At 41.3% G+C, this 17,338-nt stretch overlaps 1 protein-coding gene across 6 annotated transcripts in view; it reads left to right on the top strand.

The window, feature by feature from the left end:
• The window catches only part of magi1b (membrane associated guanylate kinase, WW and PDZ domain containing 1b), a 437,777-nt gene that overhangs the window by 336,165 nt on the left and 84,274 nt on the right, over positions 1–17,338 (top strand). For 4 of the 6 annotated variants that reach the window (XM_072280524.1, XM_072280521.1, XM_072280522.1 and 1 more), the window contains exons 5-7: positions 714–912; positions 11,344–11,426; positions 13,545–13,580. In XM_072280524.1, the coding sequence (XP_072136625.1) occupies positions 714–912; positions 11,344–11,426; positions 13,545–13,580 (318 nt within the window). The remainder of the gene's footprint in view (positions 1–713; positions 913–11,343; positions 11,427–13,544; positions 13,581–17,338) is intronic. The other 2 variants (XM_072280525.1, XM_072280523.1) reach the window with 1 other exon arrangement.

Raw genomic sequence — 17,338 nt, 5'->3', positions numbered from 1 at the left:
GTGCCTCTTGGTGAACAGGAATCTCTTTACACCTACCTGCTATATAATGCATCGTCTACAATTTCAGAGCTACTCTTGTGAGTTAACTATCAGAGTTCTAATGCTCTTGATGCAGTTAAACTACACTAGATACCTGTTAACCTGCATGAAAATTAGAAAAGTTCTATGATACCTCTGTTAATCAGAGTCAGTTTTGTTGTTGCTTACATATATTGTGAAATTTATTGTTCTGTGACACTAGAATGTGCCAGACATAGAAAGTTATAATAAGTTACAATGTGAATAAAGAAACCAATAGAGCAAAAGAAGAATAGTGAGGTAATGTTAATGAGTTCATGGACCATTCAGAAATCTGATGGCAGAGGGGAAGAAGCTGTTCTTAAAATGTTGAGTATGGGTCCTTGGGCTCCTCCTCTTTGAATAGTAGTAATGAGAAGAAGGCATGTCCAGGAGGTTGAGGGTCCTGAATGATTGATGCCCCCTTACAGAGGCACTGCCTTTTGAAGCTGTCCTCTGGTGGGAGGTTTTTGTGCCTGTGATGGAGCTGGTATCTTGAAAATGTGTACTTTCCTGATGGGACTTTTGCACTTGAAAGTTAAGTATATAGTCAACAAAAATGTTAATTATGACATCTTGTAACCCACATCTAGTTTCCTGGTAGATTGCAAGAAATTATTTTCGTGATTTTTAACATTAGGTTAATTTGCATTTAGATTCCAGTGAACAAGACGAGCATAACACACCTAAAGAAGCAGCACCTGTGTACAGCAGCTGTACTAATTCGAATAGCCATAAGACAGAGGCACCACAGCAACCAGTACACCACTCAGATCCTGCAGTGGATAGTCTTGGCCCTCTGCCTGACAACTTGGAAATGGCATTCACTGAAAATGGAGAAGTTTACTTTATTGAGTGAGTACTTTCCTTAATTATTTGAAGTTATTTGTTTTTTTTGCAATGGATAAGCCATAAATCTATGAAGAATTGTATATCTTTTTCATTGAGGTCAAGAATTTCAATTCAGTGCATGTCTGGAAATATGAAAAACAAAATTATTGCAAAATTTTGGGAGGTGAGCCAATATATCAGGTTGATGACATTTCCAGTAGGACTTGTCTTAAGTGAATGACAAAAAAATAACCACATCAATGATAACAAAGGAGCTTTGACGTGGTCAACTGTTGGGACGACATCCATCATTGTTTGAGACAATTGGGAGTGAAGTAGCTTCTGTAAACCTTCTCGTGACATGATGGAGTGTGGCATCAGCAGACTTTCAGTGGATTTCTCAGAGGTTCAGTAGCAGTAGCACAAGGAGTATTCATGTAGCCCAGTGCCCCAGCATTCAGTATTTGTGGCTCAGGTTTGGCTTTTCTCATCCGATTCCACTGTGTTTAGACACCATAATTGAGAATGCACTAGCCATTGAGGTAGAGAATTCCAAACATCTTCACCTCAGTCAAAAACAACTAGCCCCTGATCCTGACCCTGAGGTAGGAGGAAACAGCCTCTTGATGTTTCTCAGAAATTTGTATCTCTCATTACAGCTTATTCTATTAAATTCCAATGATGGTTAGGCTGCAGGAGGTTTAAGAGTGAAGGAGGACTGACATGCTGGAGAGCTTTGGACTCAAGATTAATGTTCTTTTCTTGTTTTGAGCCTTTGGTGAGCTGGGGTGTATTATTGAACAGGGAGAAATGACAACAGTTTCCCATGAATGAGGAATGATAACTTCTTGCTTCAGCTGTCTATTTATTTTTAGGCTTCAATTATATCAGTTCCCAAGAAGAGCATCATAATCTGCTTCAATGACTAATGTCCAGTAATATTTGCCTTCACTGTGGTGAAGTGCTTTGAGAGATTGGTGATGATGCCTATCAATTCCTGCCTGAGAATCTGCTCTAATTTACCTCCTGTCACAACAGGCCAACAGCAGATGCCATTTCATTAGCTCTTCACTCAACCCTGGAACATCTGGACAGTGAAGAGGCATACAATAGGACAGGGGTCCCCAACCTTTTTTACACCGTGGACTGGTTTAATATTGACAATATTCTTGCGGACTGGCCAACCGAGGTGGGTGTTCAAAGTAGGGTTAAACTCACCTCAACATGTCTTTTACAGTTAGTGTTGCCAACTTGCTCACTCCCAAGTAAGGGACAAAAGTAGCAGTCAAATCCCAGGACACTTTACCCCGGAAAAAGACTACCATGACCATGAAGCCTTGCGCGGGCAACTGTGTGCGCATGCATGACGTGCGCATGTGATGTGTGCATGCGCGTACGTGCTAAGTTCTTTTCCCCACAAATCGGTTTTGGCTTAATCTTCCCGACTACACTGTACATACATAATTTCTACTTTATATAGGCTGTGTATTTATCATATCATTCCTGCTTTTACTATATGTTAGTGTTATTTATTTTTAGTTTTATGTGTTATTTGGTATGATTTGATAGGTTATTTTTTGGGTCTGGGAACGCTCAAAAATTTTTCCCATATAAATTGATGGTAATTGCTTCTTTGCTTTACGCCATTTCGACGCAAAAGGTTTCATAGGAACGCTCTACCTTAGCGGGGGAAATATAGGAGAAGAGCGGTCCCATATGGGACAAACCAATTTAGCCCAATATACGGGATGTCCCGGCAAATACAGGACAGTTGGCTACCCTATGTTCAAGTTCAACAGTGAGTGACAGGGAATGAGGAAAGGTGCAGCTGACTCACCTTTGGTTTCCTCATGGCCCGGTAGCACATGCCTTGCGGCCCGGTACCCGTCCGCGGCCCAGTGGTTGGGGACCGCTGCAATAGGATACTCTTCATTGACTATAACCGGGCATTCAATACGATCATTCCCTCAAAAATAGTCTATAAATTTCATAGACCTTACCTCCTTGTGCAACTGGATCCTCCATTTCCTCACTTGTGGACCTCAGTCAGAACAGATCAGCAACAACATCTTCTCCACAATCTCCAACACCTCACAGGCTGTGTGCTTAGTGCCCTGCTCTACTCACTTTGTACTTATGACTGTGAGGCTAAGCACAGCTCCAGTGCCATTTTTAAGTTTGCTGACAACTGCACTGTCAAGTGACCAACCATAATATAGAATGGAGATTGAAAAGCTGGCTCAGTCAGTGCCACAACAGTAACATTTCACTCAGTGTCAACAAGACCAAGGAGGTGAATATTGATTTCAGGAGGAGGAAACCAGAGGTCCTTGAGCCAATCCTCATCAGAGGATCAGAGGTGGAGAGGGTCAGGAACTTTAAATTCCTTGGTGTGATCATTTCAGAGAATCTGTCCTGGGTCCAGCACATAAGGGTCTTTGTGAAGAAAGCGCGCTAACGCCTCTACTTTCTTAGAATTTTGCGAAGATTCGGCATGTCATCTAAAACTTTGACAAACTTCTACAGCTGTGTGGTGGACAGTACATTCACTGATTACATCACGGTCTAGTATGGAACTGCCAATGCCCTTGAGCACTGATGGTTGTCCATCATGTCTGACGATGACAGGAAATGTGTGTGGGAGAGTTTTTTAAAGTGGAAAAGCTGTCGCACTGGGGCAGTTCCACTCTCTAGCTTGGAAATCCAGGTCCAGTGGTACAAACAAACATTGCAAACTGGGTAGCAGTGAATGACCATGATGTCTTTTGTACCTTGTCAAGCCCTTTGCTCTCCATTGACTGTTGCAGTACTGCCTTCCTTGGCCGTTGGATCTTTCTGTAGATCTCCTCTGCCCAGTCTGCTGGAGCTGACTTCACATGTTAGGACAGGCCTGTCCCTATCTCACCGGAGTATGGGGACCAGCCAGCTACCCTCACTTGGTTCAGCCCACTTGTGGAAGTGTTGTGCCGGGGTGTGGCTACTGTCACATGCAAACAGGTACTTGGAGCCACAGCTGAGAGCTGAGTGTTCAGTGGGGATCAAAGGTGAGTGAGCTGCCCCAGAACGGACATGACAAGCCCCTTCAGTAGAGGTGCTACCTCCTCCTAGATATTCCATACAGCCCAAATGATAAAACCTACAAAATGTAGTGGATGCGGCCTAGTCAATAATGGGTAAAGCCCTCCTCTTCACTGAGTACATTGACATGGAACACTGTTGTAGGAAAGCAACGTCCATCATCAAGGATGCCAAATATCCAATTCATACTTTCTTCTCACTGCTTCTATCAGCAAGAAGGTACAGGAGCTTCAGGTTCACACCAACAAGTTCAGGAATAGCTATTAAGGCTCAGCCATCAGGCTCTTGAACCAGAGGAAATAACTTACCCCGTCACTGAACTGTTCCCCCTCAGCCTCCTGGGTCCAACATATTCTCCGTAACTTCCGCCACCTCCAACGGGATACCACCACTAAGCACATCTTTCCCTCCCTCCCTTTCTCTGCTTTCCGCAGCAATCGCTCCCTATGCAACTCCCTTGTCCATTTGTTCCCCCCCCCCCCCCAACCCTCCCCACTGATCTTCCTCCGGGCACTTCTCCTTGTAAGCGGAACAAGTGCTACACATGCCCTTACACTTCCTCCCTTACCACCATTCAGGGCCCCAGACAATCCTTCCAGGTGAGGCGACACTTCACCTGTGAGTCGACTGGGGTGATATACTGCATCCGGTGCTCCCAATGTGGCCTTCTATACATTGGCGAGACCCGACGCAGACTGGGAGATCGTTTCGCTGAACACCTACGCTCTGCCCACCAGAGAAAGCGGGATCTCCCAATGGCCACACATTTTAATTCCACGTCCCACTCCCATTCTGATATGTCTATCCACGGCCTCCTCTACTGCAAAGATGAAGCCACACTCAGGTTGGAGGAACAACACCTTATATTCAGTCTGGGTAGCCTCCAACCTGATGGCATGAACATTGACTTCTCAAACTTCCGCTAATGCCCCACCTCCCCCTCGTACCCCATCCGTTATTTATTTATATACACACGTTCTTTTTCTCTCTCTCCTTTTTTTCTCCCTCTGTCCCTCTCACTATACCCCTTGCCCATCCTCTGGGTCCCCCCCCCCCCCCCGTTTTCTTTCTCCCTAGGCCTCCCGTCCCATGATCCTCTCGTATCCCTTTTGCCAATCACCTGTCCAGCTCTTGGCTCCATCCCTCCCCCTCCTGTCTTCTCCTATCATTTTGGATCTCCCCCTCCCGCTCTCACTTTCAAATCTCTTACTAACTCTTCTTTCAGTTAGTCCTGATGAAGGGTCTCGGCCCGAAACATCGACTGTACCTCTTCCTAGAGATGCTGCCTGGCCTGCTGCGCTCACTAGCAACTTTGATGTATGTGGCTTGAATTTCCAGCATCCGCAGATTTCCTCGTGTTTGTATTGTTAACGATCTTGGATTAAAATAAAAGATTCTGCACCACTGATTAACAAAGCAGGGTGTTTTCCATCAACACACATCAAAGTTGCTGGTGAACGCAGCAGGCCAGGCAGCATCTCTAGGAAGAGGTACAGTCGACGTTTCAGGCCGAGACCCTTCGTCAGGACTAACTGAAGGAAGAGTGAGTAAGGGATTTGAAAGTTGGAGGGGGAGAGGGAGATCCAAAATGATAGGAGAAGACAGGAGGAGGAGGGATAGAGCCAAGAGCTGGACAGGTGATTGGCAAAAGGGGATACGAGAGGATCATGGGACAGGAGGTCCGGGAAGAAAGACAAGGGGGGGGGGGACACAAAGGATGGGCAAGAGGTATATTCAGAGGGACAGAGGGAGAAAAAGGAGAGTGACAGAAAGAATGTGTGCATAAAAATGGGTAACAGATGGGGTACGAGGGGGAGGTGGGGCCTTAGCGGAAGTTAGAGAAGTCGATGTTCATGCCATCAGGTTGGAGGCTACCCAGACGGAATATAAGGTGTTGTTCCTCCAACCTGAGTGTGGCTTCATCTTTACAGTAGAGGAGGCCGTGGATGGACATGTCAGAATGGGAATGGGATGTGGAATTAAAATGTGTGACCACTGGGAGATCCTGCTTTCTCTGGCGGACAGAGCGTAGATGTTCAGCAAAGCGGTCTCCCAGTCTGCGTCGGGTCTCGCCAATATATAAAAGGCCACATCGGGAGCACCGGACGCAGTATATCACCCCAGTCGACTCACAGGTGAAGTGTTGCCTCACCTGGAAGGACTGTTTGGGGCCCTGAATGGTGGTAAGGGAGGAAGTGTAAGGGCATGTGTAGCACTTGTTCCGCTTACATGGATAAGTGCCAGGAGGGAGATCAGTGGGGAGGGATGGGGGGGACGAACGGACAAGGGAGTTGTGTAGGGAGCAATCCCTGCGGAATGCAGAGAGAGGGGCGGAGGGAAAGATGTGCTTAGTGGTGGGATCCTGTTGGAGGTGGCGGAAGTTACGGAGAATAATATGTTGGACCCGGAGGCTGGTGGGGTGGTAGGTGAGGACCAGGGGAACCCTATTCCTAGTGGGGTGGTGAGAGGATGGAGTGAGAGCAGATGTACGTGAAATGGGGGAGATGCATTTAAGAGCAGAGTTGATAGTGGAGGAAGGGAAACCCCTTTCTTTAAAAAAGGAAGACATCTCCTTCGTCCTAGAATGAAAAGCCTCATCCTGAGAGCAGATGCGGCGGAGACGGAGGAATTGCGAGAAGGGGATGGCGTTTTTGCAAGAGACAGGGTGGGAAGAGGAATAGTCCAGATAGCTGTGAGACTCAGTAGGCTTATAATAGACATCAGTGGATAAGCTGTCTCCAGAGACAGAGACAGAAAGATCTAGAAAGGAGAGGGAGGTGTCGGAAATGGACCAGGTAAGCTCTCTCTGCATTCCGCAGGGATGGCTCCCTACACAACTCCCTTGTCCATTCGTCCCCCCCATCCCTCCCCACTGATCTCCCTCCTGGCACTTATCCGTGTAAGCGGAACAAGTGCTACACATGCCCTTACACTTCCTCCCTTACCACCATTCAGGGCCCCAGACAGTCCTTCCAGGTGAGGCAACAGGTGAGTTCCTACAGCATTTTGTGTGTGTTGCTCAGATTTCCAGCATCTACAGTTTTCTCTTGTTTGTGGTTAAACCTTTGTCTTCTAGTTTTTGACTGACTGACGGTTGGGAAGGTTGGGGCAGGAGCTGTTCATCTACACTATGTCCCTCCTGAGGAAATGGGTATATGTTCTAAGATCAGTTCTCAGCCTCCTGTGTTGCAGTGGGAATAATCCCAGTCAATCAGGGATCTTTTTTTTTACAAAAGCCTCCATTCTAGGTAATATCTTGGTCGATTTCTTCTACATTCATTACAATGCTGCCATATCTTTTCCATAGTGTATTGACCAGAACTGTATACTGTATTCCAAGTGTGGTCCAACTTGTTATCAAATACAGCTGCAACATGGTGTCTGAACTCCTATCCTCAATACCCCTATTGTGATAAGCAAGTTAACTGCCTTTTTCACTACCTTATCCACCTGTGCTTTGTTTTCAGGGAGTTGTAAACTTGCATCCAAGGGTCCTTCGGTACATTACCAGTTTTAAAGTGCAAGCCATTTACTATTACTATCCCACTATTAGACAAACCAAAATGCATTACCTCATGCCTGTTAGGATTAATTTCTACCTGCCACTGCTGTATCGTTTTGCAAACTTCTTTGTTATCTACATCACTATCATCAATATTTGTGTCTTCAGCAAACTTACTTATTCAACTACAGACATTCTCATTCGAGTCACTTATACATATGATAAACTACAAAGCTCCCAACACTGGTTACAGATTTCCAGTCAGGAAAACAGCTCTCCACTACCCTGTGCCTCAGATCATGATGTGAATCCATTTTGCCAAGGCATCTTGGAATTCATTGCTCTAACCTTCTAGCCTAGGCTGTCGTGCAGGACCTAGTCAAAAGCCTTGGTAAAGTTCATGTATGCCACATCCACAGCTTTGACCTTCACCTATTTTTTTTTATATATAGGTAAATTAAATTTCTATTTATTTATTTGTCTGTTTGTTTGTTTATTTATTTGTTGAAATGCGATGCAGAATGGGCCCATCCAGCCCTTCGAGCTGCACCACCCAGCAGCCCTCAACAACCCTTGCCTCATCATGGGACAAATTACAATGACCAATTGACCTACCAACCGGAACATCTTTGGACTGTGGGAGGAAACCAGAGCACCCGGAGGAAACCCACATCACAGGGAGAATGTACAAGCTCCTTACAGGCAGCAGTGAACCCGGGTTGCTGTTACCACTTGCAAGTGTTGTACTAACCACTTGCTATCGTGAGGCAGGATTTCCCTTACTCCAGAAAAACATGTTGCTCCCAGCTAATCATTCTCTGCCTGTCCAGGTGATCATGAAAAATGTCTAAAAGTTTCCCTGCCGCTAATATCAGGCTCTCTGATCAGTAGTTCCATGGCTTACTCCCATCACCCTTCTTGAATGTGGGAGCAGCATTAGCTAATCTCTAATCTTCAGGCAAAAAATGATTTAAACACTCTCCCACAGTGCACCAGTAATCTCTCCCTTTCTTCCCATGATAACCTGGGATAGATTTCCTTCGGCCCTGGAGATTTATGCACTTTAATATGTGTTAATAACTCTGACACATCCGGATACACATATGCTCCAGAGCGTACACCTCCCCCAACTTTCCATCCACTGCATCATTTTCCTCGGTATCCCTTGGCTCCACGTAAAAACTTCTTTTTTCCCCTTGAGGCACAAGACTCTTTCCCTAGTTACTCCTTGCCTCAAATATATTCATAAAAGGTTTTGGAATTCTCTGTTTATGTCCTTCATTCCTTCTCCTAATTACTTTCTCCTATAACCTCTGTAAGTCTCACAGGATTCATATGGTAACTATATCCTTTACCAGATATAAGCTTCCTTCTTTATCCAGAGATTTTGAAGCGATATTAAATATCTCTGACATTAAGATATCTAAACACCATGAAAGCTGAAATGGATAATTAATTAATACAAAATTAATTCTCTGGAGCAGAGGCTGGGGGTTAATCTGATAGAAATAAAACTGTGAGGCATAAATAGTGTAGAAAGCCAGAGTCTTTTGCCCAGGGTGGAGATGTCAAATAGTAGATGGCATAGCTTTGAGGTGGTAGGGGGAATGTTAAAAGTGACTTAAGTGCAACACCTCACACTTGTCTGCGTTGAATTCCATCTACGATTTTTCAGCCCATTCTTCCAGCTGGCCCAGGTCCTGCTGAAAGCTTCAATAGTCTTCCTTGCTATCTCCTGCACCCCCAATCTTGGTGTCATCCCATAAATTTGCCGATCCGGTTTACCACATTATCATCCAGAACATTGGTCATTTTTTTCTAATGCAGAGATTAGTAGGTGCGTGCAATGCACCAGCAAGCGAAGTAGAAACTGATAGAGTGGTATAATGGAGAGGCATTTGTATGGGCAGCTGAACAGGCAGAGGATGGAGGGAGATTGAGCATGCACAGGCAGATGGGGTTAGCTTGGATCGGTATCATTGTCAGCAGACATTGTGGACTGAAGGGCCTGTTCCCGTACTATACTATTCTATTTTCTAATTAATTAAAAGTCATAATTAAAACATTACATTACAAGCAAGATAATTAAAAATAGTAACATGCCTTCCTCTTTGCCTTATAATCCAAATCCCTAATTGAAATCAATGGATTTTTGGATCATGTCTGGATCTAACAAGATTGAAGTGGCAATTTCCCCAGGCATTTCAGCAAAAGTCAGCTCTGCTGCCGAATTCTGTATCCAGTCCTGTAGTAGAGTGAACATACACATTTGGTGCTCTGAGTCTATCAATAAATTTGATAACATGTGCTTAGAAGTCTAGACGTGGGCTTAATCAGCTGAGCATGTCCAGTTCATTAAAAACATTCTAAGATTGTCATATCAATGTTTGACTTTTCAGTTTCTCTTTTAATATATTGCATGTATTGAAATCTTTATTGTTCTGCAAAAGCTTAAAAGATTATTTAAATATTGTTCTTTCCCTTTTTTGTTTTGCTGTCTGAAATTTCTTCGATGTGATTGGTATGATGTCATCTGCTACTGGAGGCTGGTAATTTTATTGAATTGAATCCCATCAGAAACTGACGTTCATAGGGATTGGTTCATGTCTGTACCGAGCTTTCTTTGAAGTGAGCAATGAACCTTGTAGCTGACCACAAAGCACAACCAATTATTTCTTCTGCAATGTTCACTATTTACTTTTTTGCTACTCGTTTCTTTCATCTTTTTTTTTAACTAGCTCGGAAAAGATTAACTGTGTTAATCCTATTTTCAGGAGGTGTATAATATAATATCAGGAATGTTCAGTATTTTATTTTATGTGTGTACTTGCCTGATTTGGATCTCGGCTGTCATGGTACACTTGCCACATGAAAGTCAAACATTTCAAAGGCAGACAAAGGTGTAAATGCAGAGGAATGTTTAATTTATTTAATCAGAATGAGCGGGCACCATATTATTTATAAATTGCCACTGTTACATTGTGCAAGCAAAATGAGCCCTGCCCACAAAATTAGTACAAAGGAACTGACAGGACCCACAGCTGCACCTCTCCATAATATAGACTGTGATGATGAAGGCAAATTGGAGCATAGTCTGCTTCCAGAGGGAATCACTCTCAGCAACTTTGTGGCTTCCTTATTCACATACATCTCTGTCTTGCACAATATGAGCTATTAAAAGTCTATTTCCCCATAAAGAGCCAAATTTATGGCAGTCCTTCTCTTCAGATATTCCTAAGCTGCGTATCTTCATTTACTGGATTCATGAATTCCTTCAACTCAATTCCTTCTCTTGTTATAAAATAGATCAGCCACCTGTTCACTGTCCACTGTTGTATTCACTTTTCAACCAGTATTTTGTCCCATGTCCTGCAGTATCTCCGATGTCTCCCCCTCCTTCCCTTTTGAGGATCTGTGTTAACAATGTCAGTGCCATTGAAGTAGCTACATTAAAAGTTTCTAATGTTCACTTGCTGCTTTAGATCGAAGTAATTGTGTGATCAGAAGAATTCCTGTTAAATAGCCAGGGAATTTATCTCTAATGATAGGTGTTTAAATGTTGCTTGAATTATTTTGCTGTTTGCAGTCCAGAATTACATTATGATATCACTTCTATGCATTAGTCTTATCATTTCACCTAGTTTAAAAGATGAATGAATGTACTGAAGTACATTTTGAAAAATAATTTTAAGCTTGGCTTTTGATTCCTGATTTGGTGTTACAAGAAATGTCAAGTTTTCAGCTGGTAGCTCAAACAGTGCAAATAGCTTACAAATTGGCCATGTTAGCGATACGACAATAGGAGAACAGCATTTAAGTTATCTTTATCCTGACTAATGTGGACGAATAATTCTCGACGATATATTGGTTCACAGCCATAATACAAAGACCACATCATGGCTCGATCCAAGGTGCCTCAACAAGCAGCCAAAGCCACTGGAAGAATGTGAAGATGATGGTAAGTGTTAAATTTGGTGATTCATGCACTTAAAATAATTCATGTTTTTCTTCAGATTTGATGTTGCAAAATTTATTTGCAGACAAACATGTTCTTAAATACTTTATTTTTTGAAACATTACATTAATAGTTCACTGTCCAAAGGCATCAGTGACTTCACTTAAACACTTGAATTCACCATTGACTACAGAGAGAAGGCACCTTTAGTTTTTAATTATTGTTTTGTTCATTTTGTTGTAATGTTTATTTATGGTGTTTCTAAATACTTTTGATATTGGCAAACGACTCACTGTTCAATGTCCTGTGCACACAGCAGCAACATCAAATATCCATTTATACCACGTCTTTAACAGAGCAAAAAGTCACAAGGCAGTTCAGATGGCTGTTATCAAACAAAAATCAATGCCCTTTATGTAAGAAGATTTAAGAGCAAATGTGAAAAGCTTGGTTAAAGACTTCAGTCTAAGAACGTCTTAAAGGGGGAAAGAGCAAGTGGAAAGGTTTAGAGAGGGATTTTCAGTGTTTCGGGCCTGAAGAGCTGAAGTCACGGTTACCTATGATAGAGCAGTTAAGCTCAGGGAGAAGTTAAGAGGAAAGAAAAGGGGGATTTTGTGCCTCCCTTAGTATTGGAGGGTTAGAAAAGATTACAGATAATCGGGAAGGGCAAAATACCGGAGGAATTTAAAAACAAGACGATCTTAAAATCAAAGCCATCACAGGAAAGAGCCAACATAACACAGGAATCAGGAATTACTCATTTAGGATATTAGAAGTAGACATTAGCTTTGCAAGAAATAGAATAAGAGCAATCAGCCAAATCTATAATGGATACCAAAGGCATGGATGAAGATTTCAGCAAAAGGTGAATTGAGACAGGCATGAGGTCTGAATAATTATTATAGAAATGGAAGTCAGTGTTTAAGGAGCAGAATATGGCACACCTTGAAGCTATTTGTTTCATTTTCCTTAGTAGCTCAGTGGCAGAAATTAATCATGATCAATTCTGGGTGACAGAATGAAAATCTGAGAATTTTTTGGCAAGGTCATGAGAGAGGTGGCAAGATAGAACCTGCGTCTTCAGGATACATGTAGAAACTGATGTTTCTGAGAAACAGCATACAGATGGGTTAGAGGGCAAAATCAAGAAGAGATTTTGGGATGTCCGCAGGATTAAGGGTAAAGGAGTAAAAGGTAAGAATAGGACCTGACAATATTGGTAGAGATGTGAAGTCAAAGACTGCATAACAGGAGGAGGATGGTGAAGGTTAGGTTATCTTTATCACAGTCACCCATTGTCATTTGGGAGTTTGAACAGTTCCGTTTTTGAAATGTAGCAGTGAGATTCCTGTTTGGAAGACTAATGCAATGTTTCTAGCTGCGATGAGAACTAATTTGCAGTTACAAAGACTTTGAAGTGGAAAAGGAAGCAATAATAGGAAAATTTGGGGATATAAATACTTCGCAGATTTGTGGTTTCCAGTATTAAATTAGGAAAGTGTGAAACTTTTTTTCAGTTTATAGTCATTTATCCTAAATCTCTATCTCTGATTTAAAGAAAACCTCTGTTTAAGTATCATCATTTGAATTTTAAATGGATGAGATAGCTTTATGACTTCAGAAGTCTTAAGAGCGTGAAATGTATTTACTATTTTGATCTTATTCTCAGTGGGGCTTTCCTTGTGGGATTCCTTTCTTGGTTTTTGTCTTTATTATTAAAGCTACAACATCCTCTTCTATTTAGTATCTTGCCTTCTTTGCTAATTCCATCTAGGAGTCTTTGTTCTTGTATTAGGAAATGGGAAATTGACCATTTTTAACAAATGAAAGAAATTATAGAATTTAAAGCATTCAAACATATTTAAGAATAAGTAAAATCAAAGAAGTTTCCTTTTTGCATTCAGACTTATGGTTACACAAGCCAAAATTGGTGCAGTAGCTTTAATGTCTGTCATTTTGCTGATTGCTTTGTGTTTCACTCTTTCTCTTGAACTGCCTGTGTAGTTGATGCTACTGCCATTGGGAGTTGGCTCTCTGGTTGTTGCTCTAACTTTTAATTTTAGCTAAATTTTCTTCTGTTGCTTTATTCTGCCCTTGCTTGATGCACTTGCCTTGGAGAAGAAGGGGTACACACAGAGGAACTGGACAGTGAAATAGGTAATTCACTTACAGTATGCTGTGCAGTAATGTGTTTAAATAAATAATGGAATTTTTCCCCAGTCTTTATTATTGTGATGAAAGAGATACCGTGCTCTGTTAGTTATGCATTTAATAAGAGATTCTGTTTTAATGCAACGAAATCTCAATATGCAGATCTAAACCATCTTTCAACAATCTATGGTCATTGATGGGAAATGACTAAGGTGCTCCTATGATTTCTTTTGCTGATGAGATGTCTAAAATTTCTCATTGTGAATAGGATGAATAGTGTGTGTGTGTGTGTGTGTGTGTGTGTGTGTGTGTGTATGTAAGTATGTATATGTGGGGCAGGCACGTTAGCGTAGTGGTTAGCACCGCACTTTGCAGTACCAGCAACCTGAGTTGATTTCTCACATAGCCTATAAGGCATTTGTATGGTCTCCCCGTGAGAGTGTGGGTTTCCTCCCACAGTCCAAAGATCTACCAGTTGGTGGATTAATTGGTCATTGTAAATTGCCCCGTGATTAGGGACTAGGCTAGGGTTAAATCAGGGATCGCTGTCAGCGCGGCTCAAAGAGCCCTTTCCACGGTATGTGTGTATGTATAAATATGTATATATATATAAATGTGTGTTTATATATTATGTGTATATATGTATGTATATATACACACACATATAGAAGAGAGAGACCACATAGTATATTGCAATTCAGATATTTTAATTTGCAGTTATGTACTATACACACTAGAGTTAACTGAATGGGAGATTTGTATGTTTTCGAACACAGTGTGTCAAAATTGCTGCCTGTAGATTTTTTAACCTGCAAATTTGGCCTTCACAAGTAAATAAATCTCCATTACCTGAGTGCATCTTTGAATTGTCTGCCTTCCAACAAATCTGATTTATTTCATTGCCCTCACTGCAGACTGCTCACTATGGATTTGTGAGCAGTTCAGAACCTGACCAGACTCAGTGAAGCTTGTAGCAAGCTGGGATGTTCATTATCAGTGCAATTGTGGGGGGCGGGGGAGAGTACCTTCAAAGTACAGTTCAGACTAATGTTACACTACAAGAAATGAAGAATAGTAATTAACAAGGTGGAACCTGAAAGCAACATTCTTGGTATATTTACAGCAAAGAATCCAGTTTTGTTATATTACATTAAAATTAGTGCACTTGCATGAATTTTATTTCTCCTTTTGTTTGTTCGAATATTGCTGACATAGCATGTATACAAGGGTTGTTTTACAAGTGTACATACAAGTGCCAAGACACCTAGAGAATGCATCCAAGCTGCTTCCTTTTTAAACCATGTTGGTGAAGTCATTTCTATGATTGAAGCTTGCTTCCTTGTTCTGTAGAAAATGCACTAAAATCAAATCTTTTAAATTTTCCCTTAAACATAGAAAGTAATTGATTCCTGAGCAAAACGTTTCTCAAAATATTGATTCCAGTTGTTCTCTAACTATCTCACATCCCGCCTTTCCTTTACTCTAAGCCTACATACTTTTGAGTGGTCCTGAAGTGGTAAGGGAAAAGCTGAAGATTTGTGATGACAAACACTGCTTGCACCTAGAATATAATAAACATTACTGGAGTGACTTTGTTTTTTTATAAATTAAAGAAGCTGATTATGTATATGAATTTACAAGTTATTGTGAATAATTTGATTGAGGTGACTTTTTTAAAAAAATCAGTACAGAGAATTTAATCACATTTTGTCTGATTGGTGAATTATTCCTGTTTTACTGCCAGCTGAATAACTCCATCATTTAGACGACATGAAAATCAACAAATGGCAGTGATTGCAATTAGGTGCACTCAAGAGGCTAGTGCATACACTCATTTGTGAATTAGACTGGGTTCTGCCTGGGCATTTCCCAGTTGCAGTGCTTTTTTAAAAAAAAAAAAAAAAAAAAAAAAATCTTCATTTCTGCAGTGCAGCCTTCACATTCACAGATAAAAGATACTGCCGGGGGGAAAAAAAAAGAGTGTCTGAGCAGTTGCTAAGGGAGTTTTCCTGCTACATCATGTTCCCCCAGTCATTCAGGTCAATAAAAATATGTTAGCTATTGCAGGGTGATCTTTCAGAGAGGAAGGTCGGAATTACCAGAGCAGATCTAATACTGTAAGACTTGCAGCAGTTAAGCTGCAGAGTAGGGTAGAGTCAGAATAGAAAATGCCAATCCCAGCAAGTTTCATTGACGCAGTTCTCAGATTTGACCCAGTTCCTAAAATATGGGCCACTGCAACTTTACTGAACAGATAGCAAAAACATTCGTGTAGTAGTTTAAAAAACCTTCATCATCTGATGATGTTAGAAATTGTCTGTGAAGGTTAGAGCACATGACGTGCTCAATCTCTATTTATCAAGCCCAATATTTGTAGAATTCAGTAATATTCAAAGACAATTAGGATTGGATTGTTACAATTTTCCAGTTCTGATGAAGCATCACTGCCTGAAAGCAATGACTATTACTCTTTCTATAGATGCTGTAGAAAACCTGACCTGCTGAGTTTTTCTAACATATTTTCTGTTTTTATTTCAGATTTCCAGCATCAGCAGTTTATTTTTTGATTTTCATTTACAAATACAGTATAATAATTTTCACCTCATTCCGTTTCTATCTAAATCCACTTAGAGAATATTATCTTTAATATAGTGAAATAACACTATAATTATTAACCAGACAATGCTGAGAATCCTGTCCCTATTTCACATTATTTTTCTAAAATATGAAAAATAGAGCTACCTGGTCTTTAGAAAGAAGATACCAGCAAGAAATCTTCTGTTCTATGCTTACACAGGATTCCATTCAGCAGGAAGTGATGCCTCTGCATTATTGCCCACATCTCCTGAAAATCACTAAATTCTATGCTTTTCCTTTCAAGCTGATTTCTAAATTTGTTTCCTTTTATTAGGTAAGGAATTTCTGCAATAGTACTTTTATTTCATCTGTTTTGATTAGGTTAGTTCAATAACTGAAGAGAACTTGTTCAATATCCTGTTGAGTTTAGGAAAACTAAGAAGGCTAAATCATACAACTATTTACTATACATTGCTTTCCTCCGCCAAACTACATGTCACCATGGAAGGGAAGAGAGATGGGGACAGTTTAGGAACAATATTTGAAAAGCAGCTGCAAAGTTAGGACAGATGTGCCCTGGAAACATTACAGAGGGCAAGGCGGTGTGCCCAAAAGCAGAGTGAGATGAATGAAATATATTTGCCTTTTGCATTGTAGAGGATCAACTATAAATGACACTTCTTCAGCTATATGGGCTTCTCCTTATCATGTGATGTTGGATTGGAGAGAGATGGAAGAAATTCATTCGCGATTTCCTGTATTGAATGCATAATGTGTCCATTGTAATCTGGTCCTGAAATTAATTACTTCTCTGGTCAATAAAACCAAATTTACAAAGTGTGTATACAGATTTTGCTGTATCTTTTGCCAATGTGGAAAAGGAAGAGTTTCTTCCCCCTGGTGTTGTGAGGCCACTAATGACATTCCAGACGGTGGGCAGCATTTGAATTTGTTATAAGATACGTTTCAAAACGGAAAGGCACGAGTTACCAGCAGCTGATATAAGTTTTGGGAAGTAAAACCTCAACACTGGTTAGCTGTGATGCTGGAGTTGAATTCCCACTTGGACTCTAATGCAAATGTGGTTACATATCCATACGATGTGGAAACAGGCGCATCAGCTCACTGTGTCGGCACCAGTCATGAAGTATCCATTCATACTAATCCCCCTTTATTCTCCCCACGTT

Source organism: Mobula birostris, chromosome 16, assembly GCF_030028105.1.
Source record: "Mobula birostris isolate sMobBir1 chromosome 16, sMobBir1.hap1, whole genome shotgun sequence".
Lineage (NCBI taxonomy): Eukaryota > Metazoa > Chordata > Chondrichthyes > Myliobatiformes > Myliobatidae > Mobula > Mobula birostris.
This window is presented reverse-complemented; position numbering and strand designations above follow the sequence as displayed.